General features: G+C 40.7%; 1 protein-coding gene across 13 annotated transcripts in view; it reads left to right on the plus strand.

Moving 5' to 3' along the window:
• Positions 1-27969, plus strand: part of PPP4R1 (protein phosphatase 4 regulatory subunit 1) — a 77405-nt gene that overhangs the window by 11228 nt on the left and 38208 nt on the right. For 8 of the 13 annotated variants that reach the window (XR_014807542.1, XR_014807540.1, XR_014807541.1 and 5 more), the window contains 4 exons: positions 7931-8066; positions 9097-9203; positions 18299-18441; positions 19204-19350. Coding sequence is in view for 8 of the 13 variants with exons in the window: in XM_021096058.2 (XP_020951717.1) it covers positions 7931-8066; positions 9097-9203; positions 18299-18441; positions 19204-19350 (533 nt within the window). In the remaining 5 variants the exon portion in view is untranslated. The remainder of the gene's footprint in view (positions 1-7930; positions 8067-9096; positions 9204-18298; positions 18442-19203; positions 19351-27969) is intronic. The other 5 variants (XR_014807543.1, XM_084964073.1, XM_084964071.1 and 2 more) reach the window with 1 other exon arrangement.

The following is a 27969-nucleotide window of genomic DNA, read 5'->3' on the forward strand; positions in this document are numbered from 1 at the left end:
CTTGGCATTACTGAGGAAGAAGTTGGAGGACCAAATGTCAGCTTTTTCGTGTTTTAGAAGATTCTCTAGATGACATGTAAGGAATAGAAGGAAGTTCTGATCAAGCGTGGTGAAAGTTAGGTTGTACAAATCAATCCGTTCTCTTTGGTGTTTTACTTCTCAAGAGTATTGATATGCTAATGTCATGCGATTGTTAGGGGAGGAGGAAGCATTTTAAAAGACCCTTGTCTGCTTGGCAGTCTCTGTGCACTGCCCTCAACAAAGGTTGGTGGACAGGCGTTCTGCTGGAGGAGCCCTGGACCTCCTTTTGTGTGTGTTTGTTCAAGTAATACAGAGATGGGCAAGACAAGCTTTGTCCTCTGCAAATTTATTGCTGGAGGCCCCCAAGTCTGGGGGATCGGTAGGAGGAGGGAGGGATCTTAATTGAAAGTGAAGGAGATAGTTCCTGGACGGTATTTCTCAGCAGGTCAGTTTAAACTGGGGCGAGGATAAATGGGGCAGACATGGCGCAGATTGAGTGGGGCACCTGGCGGGATGGAGCCCAGCTCGGGCCCTGACCTGGGGAGGGACGAGGTGGGGGTGGGCATGGGGGGACTTGGACTAGCGGGAGAGCTGCACCTCGTTCAGGGAGGAGGGGGAAGGGCAGGGGGTGTACTGAGAGAGGTGCTTTAGGAAGGTTGAAGTGGCTCAGATTTGTAAACCTGATTAGGATGAGGAGAGACCAGAGTAGATGTGACAGGTGAAAGGTGAGGGCAGTGGTTTTCAGACTTGATTATGGGATACCCCTTAAAGTAATTTCAAAAACTGTCTCTCATACTTTTTTTGTTTTGCTTTCCAGGGCATATGGAAGCTCCCAGGCTAGGGGTCGAATCAGAACTATAGCTGCTGGCGTATACCACAGCCACAACAACTCGGGATCTGAGCCTCGGCTTTGACCTACACCACAGCTCACTGCAACGCCAGATGCTTAACCCACTGAGCGAGGCCAGGGATCGAACCTGCATCCTCATGGATCCTAGTTGGATTCGTTAACTGCTGAGCCATGAGGGGAACTCCCTGTCATACATTTTAAAGTTTGAAGTTATTTTCAAGATGAAACTATCTTGGAATTCCTGTTGTAGCTCAGTGGGTTAAGAACCTGACAAGTATCCATGAGGATGTGGGTTCAATCCCTGGCCTCACCCAGTGGCTTAAGGATCTGGCATTGCTGTGAGCTGTGGTGCAGGTCACAGACATGGCTCAGATCTGACATGGTTGTGGTGTAGGCCAGCAGCTGCAGCTCTTATTCAGCCCCTAGCCTGAGAATGTCCGCATGCCATGGATGCAGCACTAAAACAAATAAACAAACAAAAAAAAAGATTAAACTCTCTTATCGCTTAAAAAATGGAGTCTAGGGAGTTCCCATCGTGGTGCAGCGGAAATGAATCTGACTAGGAACCATGAGTTTTCGGGTTTAATCCCTGGCCTTGCTCAGTGGGTTAAGCATCTGGCATTGCCATGAGCAATGGTGTAGGTCACAGATCCTGCTTGGATCTGGCATTGCTGTGACTCTGGCGTAGGCTGGCAGCTACAGCTCCGATTAGACCCCTGGGAACCTTCATAGGTTGCAGGGGAGGCCCTAAAAGGACAAAAGACCCCCCCCCAAAAAAAAGGAGTCTAAATATTAAGCACTTCACACTATCATCCATTTTCAAAAATTCAAGAATAAACTTTTTAAACTGGGACTTTTACATTCTTTTTCCTTCTTTTTTTTTTTTTTTTTTGTCTTTGTTGTTGTTGCTATTTCTTGGGCCACTCCCACGGCATATGGATGTTCCCAGGCTAGGGGTTGAATCGGAGCCGTAGCCACCGGCCTACGCCAGAGCCACAGCAACGCGGGATCCGAGCCGCGTCTGCAACCTACACCACAGCTCACGGCAATGCAGGATCGTTAACCCACTGAGCAAGGGCAGGGACCGAACCCGCAACCTCATGGTTCCTAGTCGGATTCGTTAACCACTGCGCCACAACGGGAACTCCTCTTTTTCCTTCTTGATGGCTTTCTACCTCCTGCACAAAATTTTACCCTAAAATATTTTTATGCTGGAAACTTTTGTTGATTACCTTATCACACTTTTCTGCACCCAAGATATGTATGTAAAAAATTGAAAATTTTTATTTCCTCTGGCCGCAAAACTACACAATTGTTATCAATACTCGTTGTTCAACCAGAATGTATCACAGATTATGATAAATACATTGTAAACAAAATTTTATTGAATGGGTATCTCTTAATACAATAGATGGTGCTTTAAAAAATAACTTATGTGGAGTTTTCTTGTGACCCAACAGGTCTGCAGCACAGGTCTGCGTTATCTGCAGTGGCTCAGGTTCAGTCCCTGGCCCAGAACTTTTGCATACCACAGGTGTGGCCAAAAAAAAAAAGAAAGAAAAAAAAAAAAGGAATAGTGGATTCCCAAGTCTTGTTGAGTGAGCATGAAATTAGCATGAACTTGTAGCATAGCTGAACTATGTTCTCAGGGGACAGGAAAGCAGCCTCTGGTGTTAGTACAGGGAGAACTAAAATCATCTCCAGTTGGGTTAGAATGTCATGCTCCTGAGGGGACCAGGAGTCTGCACACACACGCTCTTTGACAGCCAAGAGCACAGCGTATGGGCAGAGGAGTGAAATGAGACCAGGGATACTGTGTAACCACCAGGAGGTGGTTGGCCTTGGAAAAGACAGCATGATCTTTGCTTCTGTCCTATTTTTTACTTTTTTTTAACCTTTTTGTCCTATTTTTTAAAAAGTAAATAATGGTTTTCATTGATAATTGATCATTTACATGATATTTTATTATAACATAGTTGGATACTATGCACGCTGCCCGGAATCTTCGCTCAAAGGCAGTAACCATTGACCTGAACTAAGCTGTTCCTTCGAAAACCTCAAATGCCATCTTGGTTACAGCATAGCAGTGAGGTTTCTCTCGCCTGGTAAGAGGCAGAATGCAGTAATGATGCTCTTTAAGATCGAGGAGGCTGAATGATTCTGGTTGGTCCCAGTCTCCCTGTCTCCTCCTGCCCCATTTCTATGTGAAGCTCGCACACATCAGGTCTCATTTCCTTGATGTGACATGGTTTTCCTCAACTCCCTGTCTTTGAGATTCTCGGCTTGGACACCCTCACCCGCCCCTTGTCCCTCTTGGTGTTCCTCCGTGTTCTCCCAGAACTGGCTTAATTTTGGAGCCTTCTCTTGCCCACCTGGGCAGACCTGGAGGTGTACAGTGGACAGCAGGTTTTGTGCATGAACACTTACACCACGGGTTTGTCTTTGTAGCCTGTTTATGCCTCTGTGCATGCATGCATGCACGCGCACACACATGTACATAGATACATGCACACACTTTCTGTCTAGGTTTTTTTGTTTTGTTTGTCTTTTTAGGGCCACACCCAAAGCATATGGAAGTTCTCAGGTTAGGGGTTGAATTGGAGCTACAGCCTACAGTGTACACCAAGCAATGCAGAATCTGAGCCACACCTGTGACCTATACCACAGCTCTCAGCAGTGCAGGGTCCTTAACCCACAGAGCAAGGCCAGGGATTGAACCCGTGTCCTCATGGATACTAATCGGGTTCATTACTTCTGAGCCACAGCAGGAACTCCTGTCTAGTTTTTATATCCGTGTTCCCTGTTGAGCGCCTGGCACTTACAGTGTGTGTACTTTCCTGCTTACTGGCTGAATGAAGTGAATGAAAGCATTTCAAAACAGGGAAACCACACTGAGATTCTGGATCAGAAGCAGATGCACTGTGGGTGCAAGGGAACATTGATGTCCTTGCCTGACACCCTGTGATATGGTGATAGATGTTATCTTTGTGGGTCTAAGTCTTGACAACAAACCAGTATTTTACAGATGAGGAAATGGAGCCAGATCAATCAGGTATGTGAGCCTGTTCACACAGATAGTTCACAAGGAGCAGGGCATGAAGTTTGAACCCAGACTTCGCCCACTTTAAAGAGCCTCTTCCCTTTTCATATTGCTTTTGCTATGACTATATAGTCATTAAATTAATCATCTTTAAAATTTCAAATGGGTCCAACTTTTCTCTCTCTATATATATCTTCTTTTGGGGGGCCACGCCCATTGTATGTGGAAATGCTCAGGCCAGGGATGGAACCCATGCCACAACTACCACCTGAGCCACAGCAGTGACAGCACCAGATCCTTGAACTCTAGGCCACCAGGGAACTCCCAGCTTTAAAAATTTTACATTTTAGACACTTTGAAATTTAAAACAGCTCAAATGGGAACATTGGTTTCTGTGTCTTTGGGTTTCTTCTGGTGCTGGTGCAGCTGCAAGGCTAACTGTCTCTCCTGCTTACCTTCAGTTTTGTAAGTAACAAAGATACATGTCCTTGTTTATTGTTTCTTCTCTTGTCCTCTTTTTCTTGATGTTCTCTTTATTTGTAATTGTGACACATTGGTTGACTCTCGTCGTTTGGAACTAGAAGGCTTTGTTGAGTCTGATGTATCTTCAGAGCCTTTGAGACAAGATGGACTAACCCTTAGCTGTAGGGCTGCACTTTGTATCCCAGGTTTCTGTCCCAAATAGGAAACAGTGCAGGTTTCCTCCATCAGTATAGAAATGCTGTCTCATGTTGACCTTTGAGGTCATCTTCATTTTTCCTTCTCTGGCCCCCCTTCAGACACCCAAGATAGTAAATTTATAAAAGAGGGAATTTTAGAATTGGGGGAGCATAGATATAATTTGAAAAAACATTTCAAGAGATCAATTGTTTTCATTACTTTATGTCATTTTGAAATTTCAAGTAACATTAAAAGCTGACATTTTTTCACTTCATTGGGGGAAGAAATTGGATTTTTAAAGCTATGAACACTATAAGGGGGTATGGCTGCCATGATGTACAAGAATGCAGAATCAAGTTAGAGATCAATCTAGAAAGAAGAGGCACACTTGGGATGCATGTGAGGTGATGAAAGGTTTCCCTTCACCTCTAGTAATACTCCTTGTCCTTGATAATAAAATAGCCACTCTGGCTTTCTTATGCTTACTATTTCATGTTTTTTTTTTTTGAAATCCCTTTTTTACTTACCAGTTGAGATTTTGACTCTAAAAATTCACTTCTGGTAGACAGACTATAGTTGACTATATGATTGTTACCTTCTTCTTTGTTTGAAGTTCTCTACCATTTAACTTAAGTGTTTAGTCCATTTATATGTAATATAATTATTGATCCGATTGGTTGCTTCTATTTGTCTCTTTTTTTCCTCTGTTGCTCCTTTCCTGACCTTTCTTTGGGGTTAATTCAATATCTTCTAGCATTCCGTTTGGCTTTCTAGCTATCCTTTCTTGCATGTTTTAAGAGATTACACCTAAGGATTGTAGTTTGCATCTTTCATTTACCATAATCTGTTTATAAAGTTCATGTACTACTTTGCATAAGTGTAAGATCCTTGTAGCCGTGTAGTTGCATTTACTCCCTCTGTTCTGTTTTATCTGAGGATATTATTGACTGTCTCATCATTTATACTGTAGGATTTTTCTTTCTTAGTGGTGATAGTTTTTTTTATTATTTTTGTGTTTCTCCTCCTTGTAACCCATGGCAGGCATTTGCAGGGTGACTGAGTAAGACTTAAGTATGCAGTCTCTAGCCATGGTAATCACATTTATTGCCACCTCCATAAAGATGAAACCCAGAGCCAATTAGTCCAAGTATTGATGAAGAAATCTCGTGAGCTTGGGAAGGATGATTCAGGCCAGAATGATTCTGCAGATACTGGCAGGAGGCAGCAGTTCTAGGAAATAGAAATGCACCTTTGGAGTTTCCGTTGTGGCTCAGGGGAAAGGAATCCGACTAGGAACCATGATTGCAGGTTTGATCCCTGGCCTTGCTTAGCAGGTTAAGGATCCAGCGTTGCTGTGAGCTGTGGTGTAGGTCGCAGTTGTAGCTTGGATCCCACATTGCTGCAGCTGTGTTGTAGGCCATCAGCTGTAGCTTCGATTCGACCCCTGGGAATCTCCATATGCCGCAGGTGTGGCCCTAAAAGAAAAGAAAGGAAGGAAAGAAGGAAAGAAAGAAAGAAAAAAAGAAATGCACCTTTGCCCCCACTGCCCTCTACTGGAGTGGAACACCTCCTTTGCTGTAGAAATAATTGTCAACCATGATCAATAGAGTGGTAACATAAGTGGAAGCAAAATGTAGTTACCCTCAAGGCATATGTTTCTCACATACAGTTGTTTAGCAACCTGCATGTGAACCCGTTGGGGTGTTTATTAAAAATGATCTCTCCTGGGCTTCACTCCACACCTGCGCAGTCAGGTTCTGAACATTAGATCTGGGGTCTGCATTTTAGATTAAGTTCTCCAGGCTTGTCTCACATACAGCCATATTTGACTGTCACTGCTCTAGGACTCTCCCCAATGGCCCCTGACTTCTTATGGCCCAGAATCAATACTATTAATGTTCATCTTTAAGATGGGCAAGTGTGAGACTGATGAAACAGTTTGGTCATAGTCATAGAATTCTAGAGCCTGCATAAAGGTACCTTTGAGGTCATGCTAGCTCAACAGTTTTATGTTACAAAGGAGGCAGCAGGCCAAATGAGGGTGTGTCTGAGTGGTTTTTACAACTTGTAATACATAAGGTAGTTTTGCTAGATCAGAATAACCTGTTAAAACTTCTCTGTACCTTGTAAGTAATTATTTCCATGTTAGGTATTATCTGTAATCCAGTTTGGCAGTCTCTGCCTTTTAACTGGGGTATTTAGAATATTTGTACTTAATGTGATTATTGATGCAATTTGGTTTTCCTCTCTCATTTCGCTCTTTCCCATCTGTCTGTCCCCTCTCTCCTTCTTCCTTTTGTCTTTTTCTGCCTTCTTTTGAATTGAGTATTTCTTATGATTCCATTTTATGGCCTTGATTGGCTCACTAGCTGTATGTTTCTGGTGGGTTTTTGGTTGCGTAGTAGTTGCTGTAGCGTTTATAATTAGTATGCACTTCTGACTTCTTATGGTCTACTTTCATGTAATATGTAAGAACTTTAGGACAATATGCTTTACTCTTGCTCAGCCACTGTGCTGTTGTAATCATATGTTTTATTTCTACTTATGTTATAAACCCCACAGTACATTTTTTTATCTTTTATTTTGCAGCACATATTTTTCCCTTAAACAGTCAATTATCTTTCAAAGAGATTTTTTTTAATAAGAAGAAGCTTTTGTATTTACTCATATTCAGCATTTCTAGTAGTCTTCATTCCTTTGTGTAGCTCATGGTTTCCATCTGGTGTAATCTTTTTGCTTGAAGGCTTTCTTTAGTATCTCATATTGCAGGTCTGCCTCTGCTGATGTTTGTCAGCTTTTGTATGTCAGAAAAAGTCTATTTCACCTTTGTGTTTGAAAGACATGAATTTCAAAGATATTTGAATGATGTCTGTTTACTGGGTATAGAGGTGTAGGTTGACATTTTTTTTTCTTTTTGTACTTTAAAGATGTTGCTCTGCTGTCTCTGGCTTGTATTCTTTCTGGTGAGAAGTCTACTGTAATTCTTTTCTTTGTTCTTTGATATAAAATGTGTGTTCTCTGCATTGCAGAATTAATTGTCTCAGTGTTGGACCCTTCATTTTTTTACAAGTTGTTAGTGGAAGTTCTCAGGTCAGTGTGATCTTTTCTGATCACTCCAAATGAAGTTCCTGCCTCCTCTGACCCCTGTGCTTCAATTAGGATGTATCTGTAGAATTGGGAGAGGAAGCATCCTTTAGTCATTTGTGGCCTCAGAAGTGATTCTGAGCTTCTCTGTGATGCTTTCTTTGTACCCCTCAAAAACACTGAAGGGCAGTTTCACTTGTGCTGCTCCAGAGAGGCAAGGGGGGTGCCCTCGAGCATGACAGTGTTATAAGGAGTGTTTCTGATGTCTCTGATAGCTGGTGTGGATGACTACAGCTCAGAGTCTGATGTGATTATTGTACCTTCAGCCCTGGACTTTGTCTCACAAGATGAAATGTTGACGCCACTGGGGAGATTGGACAAGTATGCTGCAAGTGAGAACGTATTTAACAGGTATGTGCATCTTCTTTTCAGTAAAGTACAGGTGGAAGGGTGGCTTTTAGTTGGTCAGTTTCAGTAAGGAAATGAAAGTGTCCAGTTTAAAGTAAGTGTTAATGTACAGTCTGAGTCCTGAAGCTTTATACTAGTCACTGCTGTGGCCACTGTTTCCATCCTCCATCCTAGTAAACAGGCAGCCTCTTCTCGGCTTTTTGACAAAAACAAAACAAAATAAAAACCCCCAAAACTCAACACTGCTTTTTTACTATGAGGCATAATTTGGATGTTCATGTTAAGTGGCTACTCAGGAGTGTGTTATTCTCCCAGCAGATGAAGCTGTGTACCTGCTGGGTGCCAGGTGATAGATGGTCGAGGGGCGTGGGGCCCGGCAGTGACCAGGAGCTAACACTCTGCCTGCTGCACTGTTTCTCCACCTATGGTCCCCAGACCACCTGAATCAAGCTTTTCAAGGAAATCTAAAAGCTTTTGCTTGTATTTTTTTGAGTATAGATTTGTAAAACTAGTTTAGTAAAACATGTCAAGATAGTATTTTATAGAATGAAGAGTGATTGGTAGCTATTTGAAACACATTTTCAATGACCTCAAAAATTTGTCAAATGGTTAGACAAAAATGAAAAATATCTTATAGCTATTCAGTCTCGTTAAAATAAAATCCACAGGGGCGTTTGTCACTTAGGAAATTTGGGACTTAATGTATTAAGAAAAAATTATTGGAATTCCTATTGTGGCTGAGCAGTAACAAACATGAGTGGTATCCATGAGGACGTGGGTTCAATCCCTGGCCAGCTCAGGCGTTGCCATGAGCTGTGTAGGTCGAAGATGTGGCTTGGATCCTGTGTTTCTGTGGCTGTGGCATAGCTTGGCAATTCGACCCCTAAGCCAGTAACCTCCATATGCCATGGGTGCGCCCCTAAAAGACAAAAGAAAAAATTTTCTTTTAAACTGTATGGATGCTGCCTTTTAAAGTTCTCAGTGTTAACCTTTGCTGCCACTGAGCACCGTGTGATTTTCTCTTTCCGTGTAGACAAATGGTGGCCCGGAGTCTGCTGGATACCCTGAGGGAAGTCTGTGATGATGAAAGAGATTGTGTGGCTGTTTTGGAAAGAATTAGCAGATTAGCTGATGACTCAGGTATGTGCTTATGCTGAGAAAGGTTGCTTGCTTGCTAAAGTGCCGAACCCGTGGCAAATGGAAGCTCCCAGGCTAGGGGTTGAGTATTGGGACTGCATCTGCAGACCTGCGCTATGTCTGCAACCTACACCACAGCTCATGGCAACGCCAGATCCTTAACCCACTGCTTGAGGCCAGGGATTGAACCCTCATCCTCGTGGATACTCATCGGATACATTACCACTGAGCCACAACGGGAGCGCCTAAGAAAGGCTTTCTTTTACCAAATTTATGTTTTGGAAAACTAGTGAAAAACTTGGTGTAATATGAGATTTCTTTAAAATGCTTCCTAAGTAAATTATCAAACCCATGAGTAACAGAAAAATAAAAGCATGTTTCTAAGATCCAAACACTTTATAGTAGGCCCATTTAGTTTAATTTTGGAAATCTCATAAGAAAAAAAATCTAAGAACATTGTTTTGCAGTCAGGTACATTAACACTATTTTAGGATTAATAAAAACTTTAAAAAATAATTTTGAATAATTGAAAAGGGATGGAGTAGGCTGTAAATTTTGGGGGGCAAACATAAAATATAGTCTTACATGTAAAAAATGTGAATCACCCCTTGTAAAACTAAAGCCATTTGTCTCTAAAGTGAAGATAGGAGAGTGCTTCAAGAGAGAAGGTAAACTCAATTTGAGGCTTGGAATAGGGTTTATTAAGTTTTTTACCTTTTTTTTTTTTTTTTTTTTTGTCTTTTCTAGGGCTGCATGTGGAGGTTCCCAGGCTAGGGGTCTAATCGGACCTGTAGCTGCAGGCTTACACCACAGCCGTAGCAATGTAGGATCTGAGCTGCCCGCATCTGCGACCTACACCACAGCTCACAGCAACGCTGGATCCTTAACCCACTGATTGAGGCCAGGGATCAGACCCACAACCTCATGGTTCCTAGTGAGATTTGTTAACCACTGAGCCACGACGGGAACTCCTATTAAGTTTTGCTTTGTCTTGGTTTTTTTGTCTTTTTGCCATTTCTTGGGCTGCTCCCGCGGCATATGGAGGTTCCCAGGCCAGGGGTCCAATCGGAGCTGTAGCCCCCGGCCAACGCCAGAGCCACAGCACGTGGGATCCGAGCCGAATCTGCGACCTACACCACAGCTCTCGGCACCGCCGGATCGTTAACCCACTGAGCAAGGGCAGGGACTGAACCCGCAACCTCATGGTTCCTAGTCGGATTCGTTAACCACTGCGCCACGATGGGAACTCCTCCTATTAAGTTTTTTAAAAATATTTTTTATTTTGGTAAAATATACGTAAAATGTATCACTTTAACCTGATAGTGATTTAAGCGTACTTTTATATTTGATTTTAGAAACAATTCAAAATTTTTTTCTTAAATCCCTGATCTCTTTATTAAAACGTTGTTTTTAGATTTCTGTCAAACTTTTTGGCATGTCAACAATTCTTATCTTTTAATTTTTAGGTGAGCTTATCTTTTGGGAAGCAGCTCATTTTATGGGAATATGTTTACTACTTATATAAGCCTTAAGTATTTTTTACTGTAGAAAATATTTATAAGCTTACTAATATTTTATCTCATTATGATGTTCTCTGTACATAAATGCTCACGTATATACTTATTCCAGACTGGTTTTAGGAGAGTCTCATCAATTGTGATTTTTCTTGTACTTTGTTTTTTGAGTTAGCAGAGATAAAACAATTTAACTTAAAAATCTGGCACTGTTGGGGAGTTCCCATCATGGCTCAGTGGTAATGAATCTGACTAGTGTCCATGAGGATACAGGTTCAATCCCTGGCCTTACTCAGTGGGTCGGGGATTCTGAGTTGCTATGGCTGTGGTGTAGCCCATTGCTGCAGCTCTGATTCTACCCCTAGCCTGGGAACTTCCATATGCCTCGAGTGTAGCCCTAAAAAGCAAAAACAAACAAAAATATTAACACTGTTTCATTCCATTGGAATTATTCCTTTCTTGATAGACATACAGGTCTTCTTTAAAGAGGAGTTTGTATTTACTTTCTTCTACCTGTGTGCCAGCTATAGTGCTGTTTTTTATAGATGTATATTCTATATTTTTAAATATATTCTCCTGATAAGTATCTCTATTGACATTTATACTTTGTTTGTTTAGTACATGTAAATAGTGCATACAGTATGCCAGGTTCTAAATTAAATGCTAGAGCTGTTACTAAGATGAGTAAGAATTCCTGCCATCAGATTAACAGTGTAACGAACGCAACCAACATATTAACAATAAATTATAACGGGGTTGGCGATGGCTTCTCGAAGTTGGTGACATTTGAGTTGTGTTTGGGGGGATAGAGGGGAAGGGGGGCTTAGGAGAGGAAAGGACAGGTTTAGAGCTTTGGGGAGTTCAAGACAGTGGCCCCTTCGGTCAGCAGGGAGTTTACTGTGTTTACAGTTCAGAAAGATGGGACTGTTCAGTAAGGTGGTTGAGGGCTAGATTGTAAAGATTTATCCTGTGCCATGCCAGAAGCTTGGTGTGATTTGATTTAGAACAGTCAGCCGGCAGTGTGGTTGACTTAATGAAGAGGTGCGGGTGCCAGGGGGACTAGTTGGGAGCCTACACTGACCGAGGAGTAGCTGAGAGGCGTGGAGGTGCTGGGAGGGGTGTTCAGAGCTGCCGTGATGGTGGGAGCCAAGGAAGGGCAAGCTGACCTGAGGTTCTGACCTGACTCCTGGTCAAGTAAAGACCCTGAACACAGACACAGCTCCAAAGCTAATACCTATAATAAGGAGCTCAGAACCTTTAAATGCTGCCTGTGTTTTATCAACTTTTACCTTGATTTTTTTTTTTTTGTTCCCCTACATTTACTGTTCATAGTTTTACTTATTTACAGTAACATATTTAACTTATTTACAGTCATTTACTTTTCCCTCCTCATCAGTACATCTTTCCCGGCTCTTCTCTTGTTTGCTTTCCCTTCCTGAAAGAACGTATATTGCTGAGGGTCTGGCAGTGAGTGACAAGGGCCCTTGTCTGAAAGTGTTTCAGTTTCCCTGTTACCCTTAAATGACCAGTTAGCTAAATGTGACCATCTCTCTCAACAGTTTTATTCTTGCTCCACCCATGCTTTGCTGTGAGGTCAGCTGGTCTGAGTCAGTCTTGTAGGAAATCTTGTTTTCCTTCCTGGTTGCTTTACGGCCACTTCTCCTTGACATTCTGCATTTTCACTGTCACATGTGTAAGTGTGGATTTTTTATTTATCCTACTCAGGACTGTGCTGCTGCTTTTTTTTTTTTTTTTTTTTTTTTTTGGTCCTTTTTTTTTATGGCCACACCCACAGCATATGGAGATTCCCAGGCCAGGGGTTGAATCTGAGCTGTAGCCACCGGCATACGCCACAGCAGCAGCAATGCCAGATCCTTAGCCCACTGAACGAGGCCAGGGATCGAACCGTATCCTCATGGGTACCAGTCAGATTGGTTTCCACCGAGCCATGACGGGAACTCCAAAGATTCTTGTCTTTCTGTGAGAGAGGGAAATTCTCAGTCTTTAACATTTTTAATATTACCTCTCCTCCACCTAAATGCCTTTTTTTTTTTTTTTTAAGTATACTTTTGTTTGAGTAGATGATTTTTTTTTTTTTTTGCACATGGTTTAAAATACAGAACTCCTGTTAGGTTAGCATATTTTCCAGGCTCTTACCTGTTCCTAGCTTCCAGTCCTTTATCCTCAGCACAGTGTTTGCCACCCAATTCTTGTCCGCCATTGACTGTTGAATATTTCATGTCTTTGACTCTGTTTTCCATTTCCAGGCGTCTTGAGTGCTTTTGTTTTCTGTCCTGTCCTTCCTCAAAGGTAATGAGATTTTGACCACTAAACATGTGGATTAGTCTGAACTTTATGTGGATGTATTCTTTTATGCCCAGCTTCTTTGAACCCCTGGAGCTCCCGTTGTTGCACATGACTGTATGTGCAGCTTTTTAAAAATGATTATAAGTATACATAAATATACTGCAACCTGCTCCTTCACTGCCGTGTAGTGGGTGATTGGCCTGCTTCTGCCTCAGGCTGTTAAAGCTCCTGTGAGCCAAGGACCCCAGGGTGCCTGTGCACGTTGCTCTGGGATATACTTAGAAATGGGGTCTCTGGGTCACAGGTTATGCATGTTCTCATTTTTGATACGCACTGGAGTTTTCTGAAGCAGGTTGTGGTCCCAGCAGCAGCGTCTCTGCGTTCCTGTTGATTCACATTTTCACCGACTCTTTTTTGTTAAATTTTTGCCAGAGGGGTAGTGGTTGGAATTTATGGCTCATTGTAGTTTTAATTACATTTCCTCAGTGGCCAGGAAAGCTGGTTATATGCTTATTGGCTACATCAGCATCTGCTTTTTCTTTTTGGCCTTGCCCAGGGCATATGGAAGTTCCTGAGCCAGGGATTAGACCCATGCCACAGCAGCAACCTGAGCCGCTGCAGTGACAATGTTGGATCCTTAGCCTGATACCCACCAGGGAACTCCCCCCCCCCTTTTTTTTTTACAATTTTCTGAACAGGTTTGTGGGACTCTTTATTCTGGTTTTGAGCCCAGAGCCATCTGTGTACTTTGTATTTGAAGGTGTGTTTTTCTCTCTGTGACTTCTCTTCTCATTCTCTCCACGGCGCCTGTCGAAGAGGGGTCAGTACCTTCCTGCTCGGGCAGTACTGTTTGTGTCCTGCTGCAGAAAGCTTTCCTGCTGCTTAGGGAATCTAGAAGCTTTCTCGTTTCTACCTCTGACTGTCCTGTACATTCCAGCTGAAGTTTGTTCCCGTGTACAATATGCAGCAGGGGACATGTTTTGTTTTGACTCTTTGAATGTGGGCATGGTTGATACAGCCCCATTTCTTGAAAAGCCCATCTTTCCCTCCTCATGTTCAGTTAGAGTTGTCTGTTTGTGCCAGGTCCGTTTCTAGACTCTGGTTCCATCCGTCTGTTTGTCTGAGCAGGGCTCTGAAGAAAGGAAAGTTACTGATTTCATCCTTAACTAAAGCTGTGACTTGTGCCCTTCTTTTGTTTGAAAAATATGTGTATTAGGTTGGTGTTAGCAGATTGAGAGCCAGGAAAAGAAGAGGACTATATGTCTACTTTTTAAAAAATTCATTTTATTTTTCAAAACAGAAGCACTCTATTTTGTTCAGATACTGTCAAACTTCAGATGGCACAGCCACGTAATAGAGTTGTTGATAACATCCTTTTAGCTTTGAAAGAAATCCTAGTGCACTTTCTACTGATCACTTTATGAACTTCTTTTTTTTTGTTTTTTGTTTTTTTGTTTTATTTTTTATTTTCCCACTGTACAGCAAGGGGGTGAGGTTATCCTTACATGTATACATTACAATTACATTTTTCCCCCCATCCTTTGTTCTGTTGCAACATGAGTATCTAGACATAGTTCTCTATGCTATTCAGCAGGATCTCCTTGTAAATCTATTCTAAGTTGTGTCTGATAAGCCCAAGCTCCCGATCCCTCCCACTCCCTCCCCCTCCCATCAGGCAACCACAAGTCTCTTCTCCAACTCCATGATTTTCTTTTCTGAGGAGATGTTCATTTGTGCTGGATATTAGATTCCAGTTACAAGTGATATCATATGGTATTTGTCTTTGTCTTTCTGGCTCATTTCACTCAGGATGAGATTCTCTAGTTCCATCCATGTTGCTACAAATGGCATTATGTCATTCTTTTTTATGGCTGAGTAGTATTCTATTGTGTATATATACCACATCTTCCGAATCCAGTCCTCTGTCGATGGACATTTGGGTTGTTTCCATGTCCTGGCTATTGTGAATAGTGCTGCAATGAACATGCGGCTGCATGTGTCTCTTTTAAGTAGAGTTTTGTCCGGATAGATGCCCAAGAGTGGGATTGCAGGGTCATATGGAAGTTCTATGTATAGATTTCTAAGGTATCTCCAAACTGTTCTCCATAGTGGCTGTACCAGTTGACATTCCCACCAGCAGTGCAGGAGGGTTCCCTTTTCTCCACACCCCCTCCAGCACTTGTTATTTGTGGATTTATTAATGATGGCCATTCTGACTGGTGTGAGGCGATATCTCATGGTAGTTTTGATTTGCATTTCTCTTATAATCAGCGATATTGAGCATTTTTTCATGTGTTTGTTGGCCATCTGTATATCTTCTTTGGAGAACAGTCTATTCAGGTCTTTTGCCCATTTTTCCATTGATTGATTGGTTTTTTTGTTGTTGGGTTGTATCAGTTGTTTATATATTCTAGAGATTAAGCCCTTGTCATTTGCATCATTTGAAACTATTTTCTCCCATTCTGTAAGTTGTCTTTTTGTTTTCTTTTTGGTTTCCTTTGCTGTGCAAAAGCTTTTCAGTTTGATGAGGTCCCATGGGTTTATTTTTGCTCTAGTTTCTATTGCTTTGGGAGACTGACCTGAGAAAATATTCATAATGTTGATGTCAGAGAGTGTTTTGCCTCTGTTTTCTTCTAGGAGTTTGATGGTGTCCTGTCGTATATTTAAGTCTTTCAGCCATTTGGAGTTTATTTTTGTGCATGGTGTGAGGGTGTGTTCTAGTTTCATTGCTTTGCATGTTGCTGTCCAGGTTTCCCAGCAATGCTTGCTGAATAGACTTTCTTTTTCCCATTTTATGTTCTTGCCTCCCTTGTCAAAGATTAATTGACCATAGGTGTCAGGGTTTATTTCTGGATTCTCTATTCTGTTCCATTGGTCTGTCTGTCTGTTTTGGTACCAGTACCACACTGTTTTGATGACTGTGGCTTTGTAGTATTTCTTGAAGTCTGGGAGAGTTATGCCTCCTGCTTGGTTTTTGTTTCTCAGGATTGCTTTGGCGATTCTGGGTCTTTTGTGGTTCCATATAAATGTTTGGATTGTTTGTTCTAGTTCTGTGAACAATGTCATGGGTAATTTGATAGGGATTGCATTGAATCTGTAGATTGCTTTGGGTAGTATGGCCATTTTTACAATATTGATTTTCCCAATCCAGGAACATGGAGTATCTTTCCATTTCTTTACATCTTCTTTGATTTCTTTGATTAAAGTTTTATAGTTCTCGGCGTATAGGTCCTTTACCTCCTTGGTCAGGTGTATTCCGAGGTATTTGATTTTGTGAGGTGCAATTTTAAAAGGTATCGTATTTTTGTATTCCTTTTCTAATATTTCATTGCTGGTATACAGAAATGCAACTGACTTCTGAATGTTAATCTTATATCCTGCTACTTTGCTGAATTTATTAATCAGTTCAAGGAGTTTTGGGGTTGAGTCCTTAGGGTTTTCTAGGTATAGTATCATGTCATCTGCAAACAGTGACAGTTTGATCTCTTCTCTTCCTATATGGATGCCTTTTATTTCTTTTGTTTGTCTAATTGCTGTGGCTAAGACTTCCAAAACGATGTTGAAGAGCAGTGGTGAGAGTGGGCATCCCTGTCTTGTTCCCGATTTGAGTGAGAAGGCTTTCAATTTTTCCCCATTGAGTATTATATTTGCTGTGGGTTTATCATAAATGGCTTTGATTATATTCAGGAATGTTCCCTCTATACCCACTTTGGCGAGGGTCTTGATCATGAATGGATGTTGAACTTTGTCAAATGCTTTTTCTGCGTCTATTGAGATGCTCATATGATTTTTGACTTTTTTTTTGTTAATGTGGTGTATGATGCTGATTGATTTGCGTATGTTGAACCATCCTTGTGAACCTGGGATGAACCCAACCTGGTCATGGTGTAATTTATAAACTTCTATTTCTTGAAATCTAAATTTCCCCTAGACACATTCATGCATTTGCTTTAAGGTAACTTGATAAACGTAATCCTTAATAGGTACCAAAAGTTCTAATTAGGTCTGATGTTACGACTTGTGTTGATGAGTCTTTATGTCTGTGTACATTTTGGTCACTTGCATTTCTTTTCTTTCTTTCTTTTTTTTTTTTTTTTTTGTCTTTTGCCATTTCTTGGGCCGCTCCCGAGGCATATGGAGGTTCCCAGGCTAGAGGTCGAATCGGAGCTGTAGCTGCCGGCCGATGCCAGAGACGAAGCAACGCGGGATCCGAGCCGCATCTGTGACCTACACCACAGCTCATGGTAACACCGGATCCTTAACCCGCTGAGCAAGGGCAGGGATCGAACCCGCAACCTCATGGTTCCTAGTCGGATTCGCCAACCACTGCGCCATGATGGGAACTCCTCACTTGCATTTCTTATATGAGTCACCATCATATCCTTATTTTCTCTGTTGGATTAATGTGAACAATGGGTTCTTTATGTTATTTATTATACTTTGTATACAATGCATAAATGTATAAATATGTACATTTTCTCCCAGGCCATTTTGTTTTTTAACCAAATATGGCATCTGTTTGGAAGTCTTTATATATATAAAGTGAAATTAGGTCTTAGTTTTGAGAGTTTTGTTTGCTTTGAAATGGCTTTCTACCTCAGGATTAAACATTTTTTTTAATGTTGTCTTTTTGTGCTTTTGATCTTAAAATGGAACTTTGATTCACCCAGAATTAATGTATATTGAGCAATATAGGGATATTATCTTTTTTCTCACATAGCCAGCTAACTTTCCTACCCTAACTTTTTGAACAGTCCATCTTTTTGAAGCCCAGGCGTATGAAATGCCTTATGTGTCACATTTAAGTTGCCGCTCATACTTGAGTCTTTTCAGATTTTTTTTGTATTCTTAAATCTATTGGTCTCTTTTAATACCCACTCACCCTTTATCACCTTAGTTAATTCTAACTATAAACCCTCTACTCATAGGCTGCATTTACTTGGAGCCAGGCTCATGACTTGTCCTGGGAGACTCTTAACAGTGGGGTGTATAGGTGAGGTTGTGTTATAGGTAGTGCGGGTGCCAGTGTTAGCACTGTGTGGGCTCAGACAGACTCGGCCCTCGTGGGTAGCCATTGCACGCTTCGCACACACTGTGAGGCCAGACGCTGGAAAGGATTGGATCTCCCTGGGCTGGAAAAGGTTTGCAGCTCAAGAGCATTTCAGAAGCATGCTGGGCCTGAGGAGAAAGGTCCAGAGCTTTCCTGAATGTCTCCAGCCAGGCGAGAGTTTTGTCGTCTGGAGAGGGTGTTGGCTGACAGGTCTGTTATTTCCACAGAGCCGACCGTGCGAGCAGAGCTGATGGAGCAGGTGCCGCACATTGCCCTGTTTTGTCAAGAAAACCGGCCCGCCATCCCGTATGCCTTTTCCAAATACCTACTGCCCATTGTGGTGCGGTATCTGGCAGATCAGAACAATCAGGTAAGAGGCTCTTCCCTTTCGTGGCAGCAGCATCTGCAGTCTGGCGTGTGTGGATGGCATGGCCTCCTTAGAATGTCTCTTCCTCTTAGACTCGTTTTGTTGTACAGACTCAAAGACCAGACGCATTGCAGGTTGGGCAAGCCTGAGAGTCTCCTTGATGCCCCTCTGGCCAGTGCCTGGGGGCTGCGTTGTCACCCTGGCCCCTCACAGATGTCCCTTAGACAGTGTGTCACCTTGAGACCTCTTTCCCAAGCATGGCTCTTCTTTTTTTTTTTTTTTTTTTTTTTGTCTTTTTGCTATTTCTTGGGCCACTCCCGCAGCATATGGAGATTCCCAGGCTAGGGGTCGAATCGGAGCTGTAGCCACCGGCCTACACCAGAGCCACAGCAACGCGGGATCCGAGCCATGTCTGCAACCTACACCACAGCTCACGGCAACGCCGGATCGTTAACCCACTGAGCAAGGGCAGGGATGGAACCCGCAACCTCATGGTTCCTAGTCGGATTCGTTAACCACTGCGCCACGACGGGAACTCCCAGCATGGCTCTTCTGTTCCACTCCACCCCTTCCGACGGAACCTACCAAGTCCTGTCTGTGTATTAATTGAAGAGCATAGCTGCCAATTTTTATTCGCAAGGTTTTGCCCTCTGGGAACCCCTTGATTTGAGTTGAGATGAGGAGCCCTCAGATTTGTGAAATTCAGGAATTAAGTTTTTTAATACTGTGGATGTACTCTTTGGATGTGTTGATTTTTTTTCCTAGGTAAGAAAAACGAGTCAGGCGGCCTTGTTGGCGCTGCTTGAGCAGGAGTTAATCGAGCGGTTCGATGTGGAGACCAAGGTATGCCCCGTGCTTGTCGAGCTGACTGCCCCGGACAGCAACGACGACGTGAAGACAGAAGCTGTGGCCGTGAGTGGAGCTCATCTTTTCAGCTTAGGGAAAATTAGTCACTAGACTGACTGGTAGGAGGTTCCTGATAAATACTATGCAACATAACGTATCGTAGGGTTGACACACACAAGGTAGCCACAAATCATTAAATTTGAAATATAATGTTGGGCTGGAAAGGGACACAGGCTTCCACGGGAAAAGGTGTTTGGTCTGTGGGTCCCACACTATGCAAAGCACTTGGGACTTGGATGGCTCCAAGAAAACAAGAAAGTAAATGGATTAACTATAAATTCATTGTATCAAAATGGAAAAAATAGGTGGCAAAAATAACCATTGCAATTTTAAAAAACACCACAAAACCCTGTATTGAATGATACATTTGAACTCATTTGATTGCTGTGGAACACTTGTCTAAGCACAGAAGGAAAAGTAGTAACACTGCTTGGCTCCTGTTCCTGGTAGTGTGGTCTTTGCAGGAAGATCTCTCAGCCAGGTGACTTTACTGTGACATGGTATATGATGTAAATTATGATTATTGGAAAAATACACACATTGTCATTATGCACATGGTACTACCCAGTCCAGCATTATAGTGAGTCTTTTGGGTTTTTTGACCTGGCTAGCAAATATTTTGATTGAGTGTCATCATAAATAGAGCATGGATTACATATAGTAATGTCTGTTACAGTTCATTCATATATGTTCAGAAAATAAGAATTCTTATAGTTAACTAGAAAATGATAAATCCATCTGAAAATGTATTCAAATGTATTTGGAAATGAGCGTTTACTCTTTAAACCTAAAGTAATTACATTTTTGTTGATGTGAAAATAGTTACAGTAAAATTTTATTGTTTCTCCAAGTTCCCATTGTGGAGCAGCAGAAATGAATCCAACTAGTATCCATGAGAATCTGGGTTTGCTCCCTGGCCTTGCTCAGTGGATTGGGGATCTGGCATTTCTGTGGCTGTGGTGTAGGCCAGCAGCTGCAGCTCTGATCTGACCCTTAGCCTGGAAACTTCCATGTGCCGCGGGTGTGGCCCTAAAAAACAAAAAACAAATTTTTTTTAATGTTGTTTCTATATCATTTGTAGAAGGAATTAGATTTCCTCTCTAGTTCCTTTCCCTTGGAAATTCCATTATTTTTAGGTACTCAGGTAGATGCTTTTCAGTAATAGCACTTTTATTGAAGTAAAATTCACATAACATAAAAGTAACCATTTTGGGAGCTCCCGCTGTGGTGCTACAGGCTCAGCGGTGTCTTGGCAGCTCTGGGATGCAAGTTTGATACTTGGCCTGGCACAATGGGTTAAGGATCTGGCGTTGCCGAAGCTTCAGCTTAGGTGGAGACTGCGGCTCAGATCTGATCCTGGCCTGGGAAGTGCATATGCTGCAGGGTGGCCAAAAATGGGGGAAAAAAATTAATCGTTTTGAAGTTTATAGTTAAGTAACATTTAATACATTCATAGTGTTTTACTAGTACCACCTCAGTCAAGATCCAAAACATAAGAGTTACCGTTGTGGCTCAGTGGTTTAAGAACCTGACAGAGAATCTGTGAGGATGGGGGTTTGAACCCTGGCCTTGCTCAGCGAGTTAAGGATCTGACGTTGCAGCTGCAGTGCAGGGCACAGATGTGGCTGGGATCTGGTGTTGCTGTGGCATAGGCCAGCAGCTGCAGCACTGACTCAACCCCTGGCCAGGGAACTTCATGTGCTGTAGGTACCGCCCTACGAAGAAGAAGGAAAAGATCCAAAACATAGTTTCTTTTTCTTTTTCTTTTAAATTTTACAAGCTTCTCAATAGGAATAAAAAAGGAAATCAGTTTTGCCATTACTTTTGGGGTTACATATTAAGCAGAGTTTAATTTGCTGTGTTATAATTTTTGATGGGATTTAAAAATAGTGAAACTTGATTATAATAACCGGCTATATCCAGCACTAGTGTGAAACCTATGGTCCTCTTACACTTGGTTTGTGTTAATTTCGTTACGTTTTGCATTCCCTCACTTCCTGGTTGTTCTGTCTCTACGAAATTTAATTGTGCTACATTGGCAATAATGTATATCTCTGTGTCTTTAACTGGGGCATGAAAATGCATAGAAAGAGTCTGAGCCAGGGATCAGCTCTGCTTCCGGGACTGGGAGGCATCCCACTCCAAGGAGGCTGGAGCTTGGGGGGGATTGTGCTGAATCTGTGGCGCACCTTGGGAGTGATTGCCAGCCCAGCAGCCTGTAGGTATAGCAGAGTTCTTTTATTTAGGTCTTTTATTTATCTCATCAGTGTTTTGTAGTTTTCAGTAAACAGAGCTTATTTGTATTTTGTTAGATTTTATGTTTTGTGACACTGTTGTGAATGATAGTATTTTTAAGTGTTTTCAGCTGTTCCTTGCTAATTTATAGACACAGCTTTGATTTTTTAAATTCTGGCACATGTCCTACAAACTTGCTGAACTCACTTACTTGTTCAGTGGCTTTGTAGATTCCTTGGATTTCATCTGTGGACAGTCATGCGTAAATGAGTAGAGCTTTCTTTTCAGACACCTTCCTTCCGGCCCCATTTGCATGGCCCTGGAGTAGGTGTAATAGAAAAACAGACTATCAGGTTTCTTTACATTCTAACTGGGGGGCAAATATTTAGATGCATTAGGCTGGTTTCAAACAGTTCATCTTCACTTTGCCTGGAACTGCATTACCTGAATCACGTGCATGTCAGAACCATTTCCTTGCCTCCCTTGGAACCCAGGCTTTGCAGAGTAAGGACAGGTTCCCAGATGCACAAATCCCAGGGAAAACGATAGTTTGCAAGATGAGAATTGCCTCTGTGTCATCTTTTCTTAGCCATACGGGGACACTGAACCCAGATTCTTCTTGTGGAAAATCTTCCCTTCTGAATAGTCACCATTTACTATCAGGGAAAGTGTAGGGTTTGGTTTTTTTCTTTTATTTAAAAAAAAGAACTTTCTTTCTATAGTTGATTTACAGTGTTCTGTCAATTTCTGCTGTACAGCACAGTAACCCAGTTATACATATATATATTCTTTTCCTCACATTATCCTACATCATGTTCCATCATAAGTGATCGAATATAGTTCCCTGTGCTATACAGCAGGATCTCATTGCTTATCCACTCCAGATACAATAGTTTGCATCTACTAAACCCAAACTCCCAGTCCATCCCCCTCCCCCTTGGCAGCCGTAAGTCTGTTCTCCATGTCCATGAGTTTGTTTCTTTTCTGTAGACAGGTTCATTTGTGCTATATATTAGATTCCATGATATCATATGGTATTTGTGCTGCATATTAGATTCTGTGATATCATATGGTATTTGTCTTTCTCTTTCTGACCTCACTTAGAATGAGTCTCTAGTTCCATCCATTTTGCTGCAAATGGCATTATTTTGTTCTTTTTTATGGCTGAGGCTGAGTAGTATTCCATTGTGTGTATGTATCACGTTTTCTTAATTCATATGTTGATGGATATTTAGGTTTTTTCCATGTCTTGGCTATTGTGAATAGTGCTGCAATGAACATAGGGGGTGCATGTATCTTTTTTAAGGAAAGTTTTGTCCGGATATATGCCCATGAGCGTGATTACTGGATCATATGGTAATTCTATATTTAATTTTCTGATGTACCTCCATGCTGTTTTCCATAGTTGTTCCCACCAACAGTGTATGAGGGTTCCCTTTTCTCCACACCCTCTCCAGCATTTGCTTTTTGTTTTTTGTTTTTGAAACCCACTTTTTTTTTTTAAGTATCCAGCATTTGTTATTTGTAGACTAATGATGGCCATTCTGACCAGTGTGAGGTCATACCTCATTGTAGTTTTGATTTGCATTTCTCTAATAATTAGTGATATTGAACATTTTTTCATGTGCTTATTGGCCATCTATATGTCTTTGGAGAAATGTCTATTCAGGGTATTCTGCCCATTTTTCAATTGGTTTTTTTTTTTTTTTTCTTTTTTTGCTTTTGAGTTGTATAAGTTGTTTATGTATTTTAGAGATTAAGCCCTTGTTGTTTGCATCATTTGAAACTATTTTCTCCCATTCTGAAGGTTTGTCTTTTTTTTTTTTTTTTTTTTTTAATGGTTTTCTTTGCTGTGTAAAAGCTTTTAAGTTTGATTAGGTCCCATTGGTTTGTTTTTGTTTTTATTTCTGTTACTCTGGGAGACTCATCTAAGAAAACATTTGTACAGTTGATATCAAAGAATGTTTTGCCTGTGTTCTATTCTAGGAGTTTTATGGTGTCTTATATTTAAGTCTTTAAGCCATTTTGACTTTATTTTTGTGCATGATGGGGGTGTGTGTGTTCTAGACTCATTGATTTACATGCAGCTGTCTAGTTTTCCCAGCTACTCTTGCGGAAGAGACTTTTTCCCATTTTATGTTCTTGCCTCCTTTGTCAAAGATTAATTGACTATAGGTGTCTGGGTTTATTTCTGGGTTTTCTGTTCTGTTCATTGTTCTGTGTGTCTGTTGTATACCAGTACCACACTGTCTTGATTACTGTAGCCTTGTAATATTGTCTGAAGTCTGGGAGAGTTAAGCCTCCTTCTTGTTTTTTGTTCCTCAGGATTGCTTTGGCAATTCTGGGTCTTTTGTGGTTCCATATAAATTTTTGGATTGTTTGTTCTATTGTTGAACTATCTGTGAAAAATGTCATGGGTAATTTTTTGTCTTTTATTTCTTTTTTAGGGCCACACCCACAGCAAATGGAGATTCCCAAACTAGGGGTGGAATTAGAGCTGTAGCCACTGGCCTATGCCACAGCCACAGCAATGTAGGGTTCAAGCCTCGACTGTGACCTATACAACAGCTCATGTCAGTGCCAGATCCTTAATCTACTGAGCAAGGCCAAGGATCAAACCCGAATCTTAGGGATACTAGTTGTGTTCGTTACCACTGAGCCAAGATGGGAACTCCCGTCATGAGTAATTTGATAGGAATTGCATCAAATCTGTAGATTGCTTTGGGTAATATGGCCATTTTAATAATATTGATTCTTCTAATCCAGAAGCATGTCATATCTTTCTATTTCTTTGAATCCTCTTTAATTTTCTTAATGTTTTATTTTTTAATAATATTGATTCTTCTAATCCAGAAACATGTCATATCTTTCTATTTCTTTGAATCCTCTTTAATTTTCTTAATGTTTTATTTTTTAATAATATTGATTCTTCTAATCCAGAAACATGTCATATCTTTCTATTTCTTTGAATCCTCTTTAATTTTCTTAATGTTTTATTTTTTAATAATATTGATTCTTCTAATCCAGAAACATGTCATATCTTTCTATTTCTTTGAATCCTCTTTAATTTTCTTAATGTTTTATAGTTCTCAGCATGTAAGTCTTTCACCTCCTTGGTCAGGTTTATTATTCTTGGTATTTAATTTTTGGGGGTGCAATTTTAAAAAGTATTATATTTTTATATTCCTCTTATAATATTTCATTGTAAGTCTACTGAAATGTAGCTGATTTCTGAATGTTAATCTTGTATTCTGCTATTAGGCTGAATTCACTGATCAGTTTGAGTAGTTTTTGTGTGGAGTCCTTAGGGGTTTTTATATATAGAACCAGGTCATCTGCATAGTGACAATTTCACCTCTTCCCTTTCAATTTGGATACCTTTTATTTCTTTTGTCTAATTGCTGTGGCTAGGACTTCCAGTACTATGTTGGATAAAAGTGGTGAGAGGGAGCATCCTTGTCTTGTTCCAGATTTTAGGGGGAAGGCTTTCAGCTTTTTCCCACTGAGTATTTATATTGGCTGTGGGTTTGTCATAAATGGATTTTATTATGTTAAGGTATATTCCCTCTGTACCCACTTAGGTAAGAGTTTTTGTCGTGAATGGATGTTGGATTTTGTCAAATGCTTTGTCTGCATTTATTGAGATGATCATTTGGTCTTTGAATTTTCTTAATGTGATGTATGATATTGATTGATTTGCATATGTTGAACCATCCTTGTGAACTTGGGATGAATCCCACTTGGTTGTGGTATGTGATCTTTTTTTTTTTCCCAGCATATGGAGATTCACCAGGCTAGGGATCTAACTGGAGCTGTAGCTGCCGGCCTATGCCAGAGCCACAGCAACACAGGATCCGAGCTGCATCTGTGACCTACACCACAGCTCATGGCAGTTCTGGATCCGTAACCCACTGAGCAAGGCTAGAGATCGAACCCGCAACCTCATGGTTCCTAGTTAGGATTCATTAACCACTGAGCCATGACGGGAACTCCTGTGATCTTTTTTGTTGTATGTTGTTGTTGGATTCGGTTGGCTAAAATTTTTTTGAGAATTTTTGTGTCTATAGTCATCAAAGATATTGACCTGTAGTTTTCTTTTTTGGTAGTGTCTTTGTCTGGTTGTGGTATTATGGTGATGGTAGCTTCATAGAATGTCTTTGGGAGTGTACCTTCTTCTTGAACATTTTGGGAAAGTTTGAGGAGGATGGGTATAAGTTCTTCTTTGTATGTTTGGTAGAATTTGCCTATGAAGCCGTCTAGTCCCAGACTTTTGTTTGTAGGGAGTGTTTTTATTATATATTCAATTTCATTTCTAGTGATTGGTCTATTCAGTCGATCTGTTTCTTCTTGATTCAGGTTTGGCAGACTGTATGTCTCTAGAAAGTTGTCCATGTCTTCTACGTTGTCAAATTTGTTGGTGTATAATTGTTTATAGTATTCTCCTACAGTTTTTTGTATTTCTGCAGTGTCTGTTGAGATTTCTCCTTTTTCATTTCTTATTTTGTTTGAGTTCTTTCTCTCCTCTTCTTGGTGAGTCTGGCCAGAGGTTTGTCAGTTTTCTTTACCTTTCCAAAGAACTAGTTCTTGGTTATTTTAATTTTTTGTGTTGTTTTTATTGAATCTCTATATTGATTTCCTCTCTCATCTTTATGATATCTTTCCTTCTTCTGACTTTAAGTTTTTTTTGTTCTTCTGTTTCTAATTCTTTTAGGTGGTAGGTGTTGATTTGAGGTTTTTCTTCCTTTTTTGAGGAAGGCCTGTATTAGCTATGAACTTCACTCAAAGAACTGCTTTTGCAGCATCTGATAGATTTTGGGGTTTTTTTGTTTGTTTGGTTTTATATATTTTTAAATTTATTTTTATTTTTTTATTACTCAGATGAATTTATCACATCCATAGTTGTATAATCCCATAGATTTCGAATGGTTGTGTTTTCATTATCATTTGTCTCAAGGTATTTTTTAATTTCTCTCTTGATTTCCTCATTGACCCATTGGATTTTTAGTAGCATGTTGTTTACTCTCCATGCAGTCAATTTTTTCTTTTTTCCTGTGGTTGATTTCTAGTTTCATGCCATTATGGTCAGAGAAGATACTTGAAATAATTTCTATACTCTTAAATTTGTTGAGGTTAGTTTATGCCCTAGTATGTGGTCAGTCCTTGAGAACTTTCTGTGTGCACTTGAAAAGAATGTGTATTGTGATTTTTTTGGATGTAATCTGAAAATATCAATTAAGTCTAACTTTTCTAGGATCCCTGTTGCCTTTTTGATATTCTGTGTAGAGGATTTGTCCATTGATGTGAGTGGGGTGTTGAATTCTCCTACTATTATTGTATTCCTATCAGTTTCTCCTTTTACGTCTGTTAGTATTTGTATTTATGGTATGTATGTGGGTGCTCCTATATTAGGGGTCTATATATTGACAAGTGTTATATCCTCTTCTTGAATTGATCCTTTTATCATTAAATAGTGTCCTTCTTTGTCTTTCTTTATGGCCTTTGTTTTGAAGTCTGTTTTGTCTGATAAGAGTATTGCAGCTCCCACTTTCCTGTCATTTCTATTCATGTGAAATACCTTTTTCTATCCCCTCACTTTCAGTTTATAGGTGTCCTTTGCCCTAAAGTGAGTCTCTTATAGGGAACATATTGTAGGCTTTTGCTTTTTTTCATACCATCTGCCACTCTATGTCTTTTTTTTTTTTTTTTTTAAGCTTTTTAGGGCTGCATATGTGGCACATGGAGGTTCCCAGGCTAGGGGTCTAATCAGAGTTGCAGCTGCTGGCCTCCACCACAGCCACAGCAACTCGGTATCCAAGCCATGTCTACACCACAGCTCATGGCAATGCCAGATCCTTAACCCACTGAGCAAGGCCAGGGATTGTCCCCTGTCCTCATGGATACTAGTTTGATTCATTTCTGCTATACCACAGTGGGAACTCCCATTTAAGGTAGTTATTGATAAATATGTATTTATTTAAACCTTGTTTTCCAGTTGATTCTGTTTCTCCTGTGTTCTCTTTTTTGGTTGGATATTTTCCTTTGATTTTATGTGGTATCCTCTTTTTAGTTTTTGTAAATGTATTATTTGGTTTTGATTTGTCGTTGCCCTGTTTTTCAAGTAGTTAACCCCTTCCTGTATCTGCTTGATTTAGCCTAATAGTCATATAGGCTCAAACACATTATAAAAAAAGAGAGTCTAGATTTTCTTACTTCCCCACATTTTTATGATTTTGACATCCTTTTTTTTTAACATCTTCATGTTTATCATTTTGCTGTTCCTTGTGTTTATCATTGCTTTTACAATAGGGTTTTGTTTTTTTTTTTTCCCCTTTTTAGGTCTGTTTACTGGCTTAAGTGATTGGTTTCCAACTGTGATTTCCTCCATCATAT

The sequence above is a fragment of the Sus scrofa genome, chromosome 6, assembly GCF_054392235.1.
Source record: "Sus scrofa isolate SSC_HxYL_T2T_F1_AM1 chromosome 6, Sscrofa_HxYL_maternal_Yorkshire_Landrace_v2.0, whole genome shotgun sequence".
Classification (NCBI taxonomy): Eukaryota; Metazoa; Chordata; class Mammalia; order Artiodactyla; family Suidae; genus Sus; species Sus scrofa.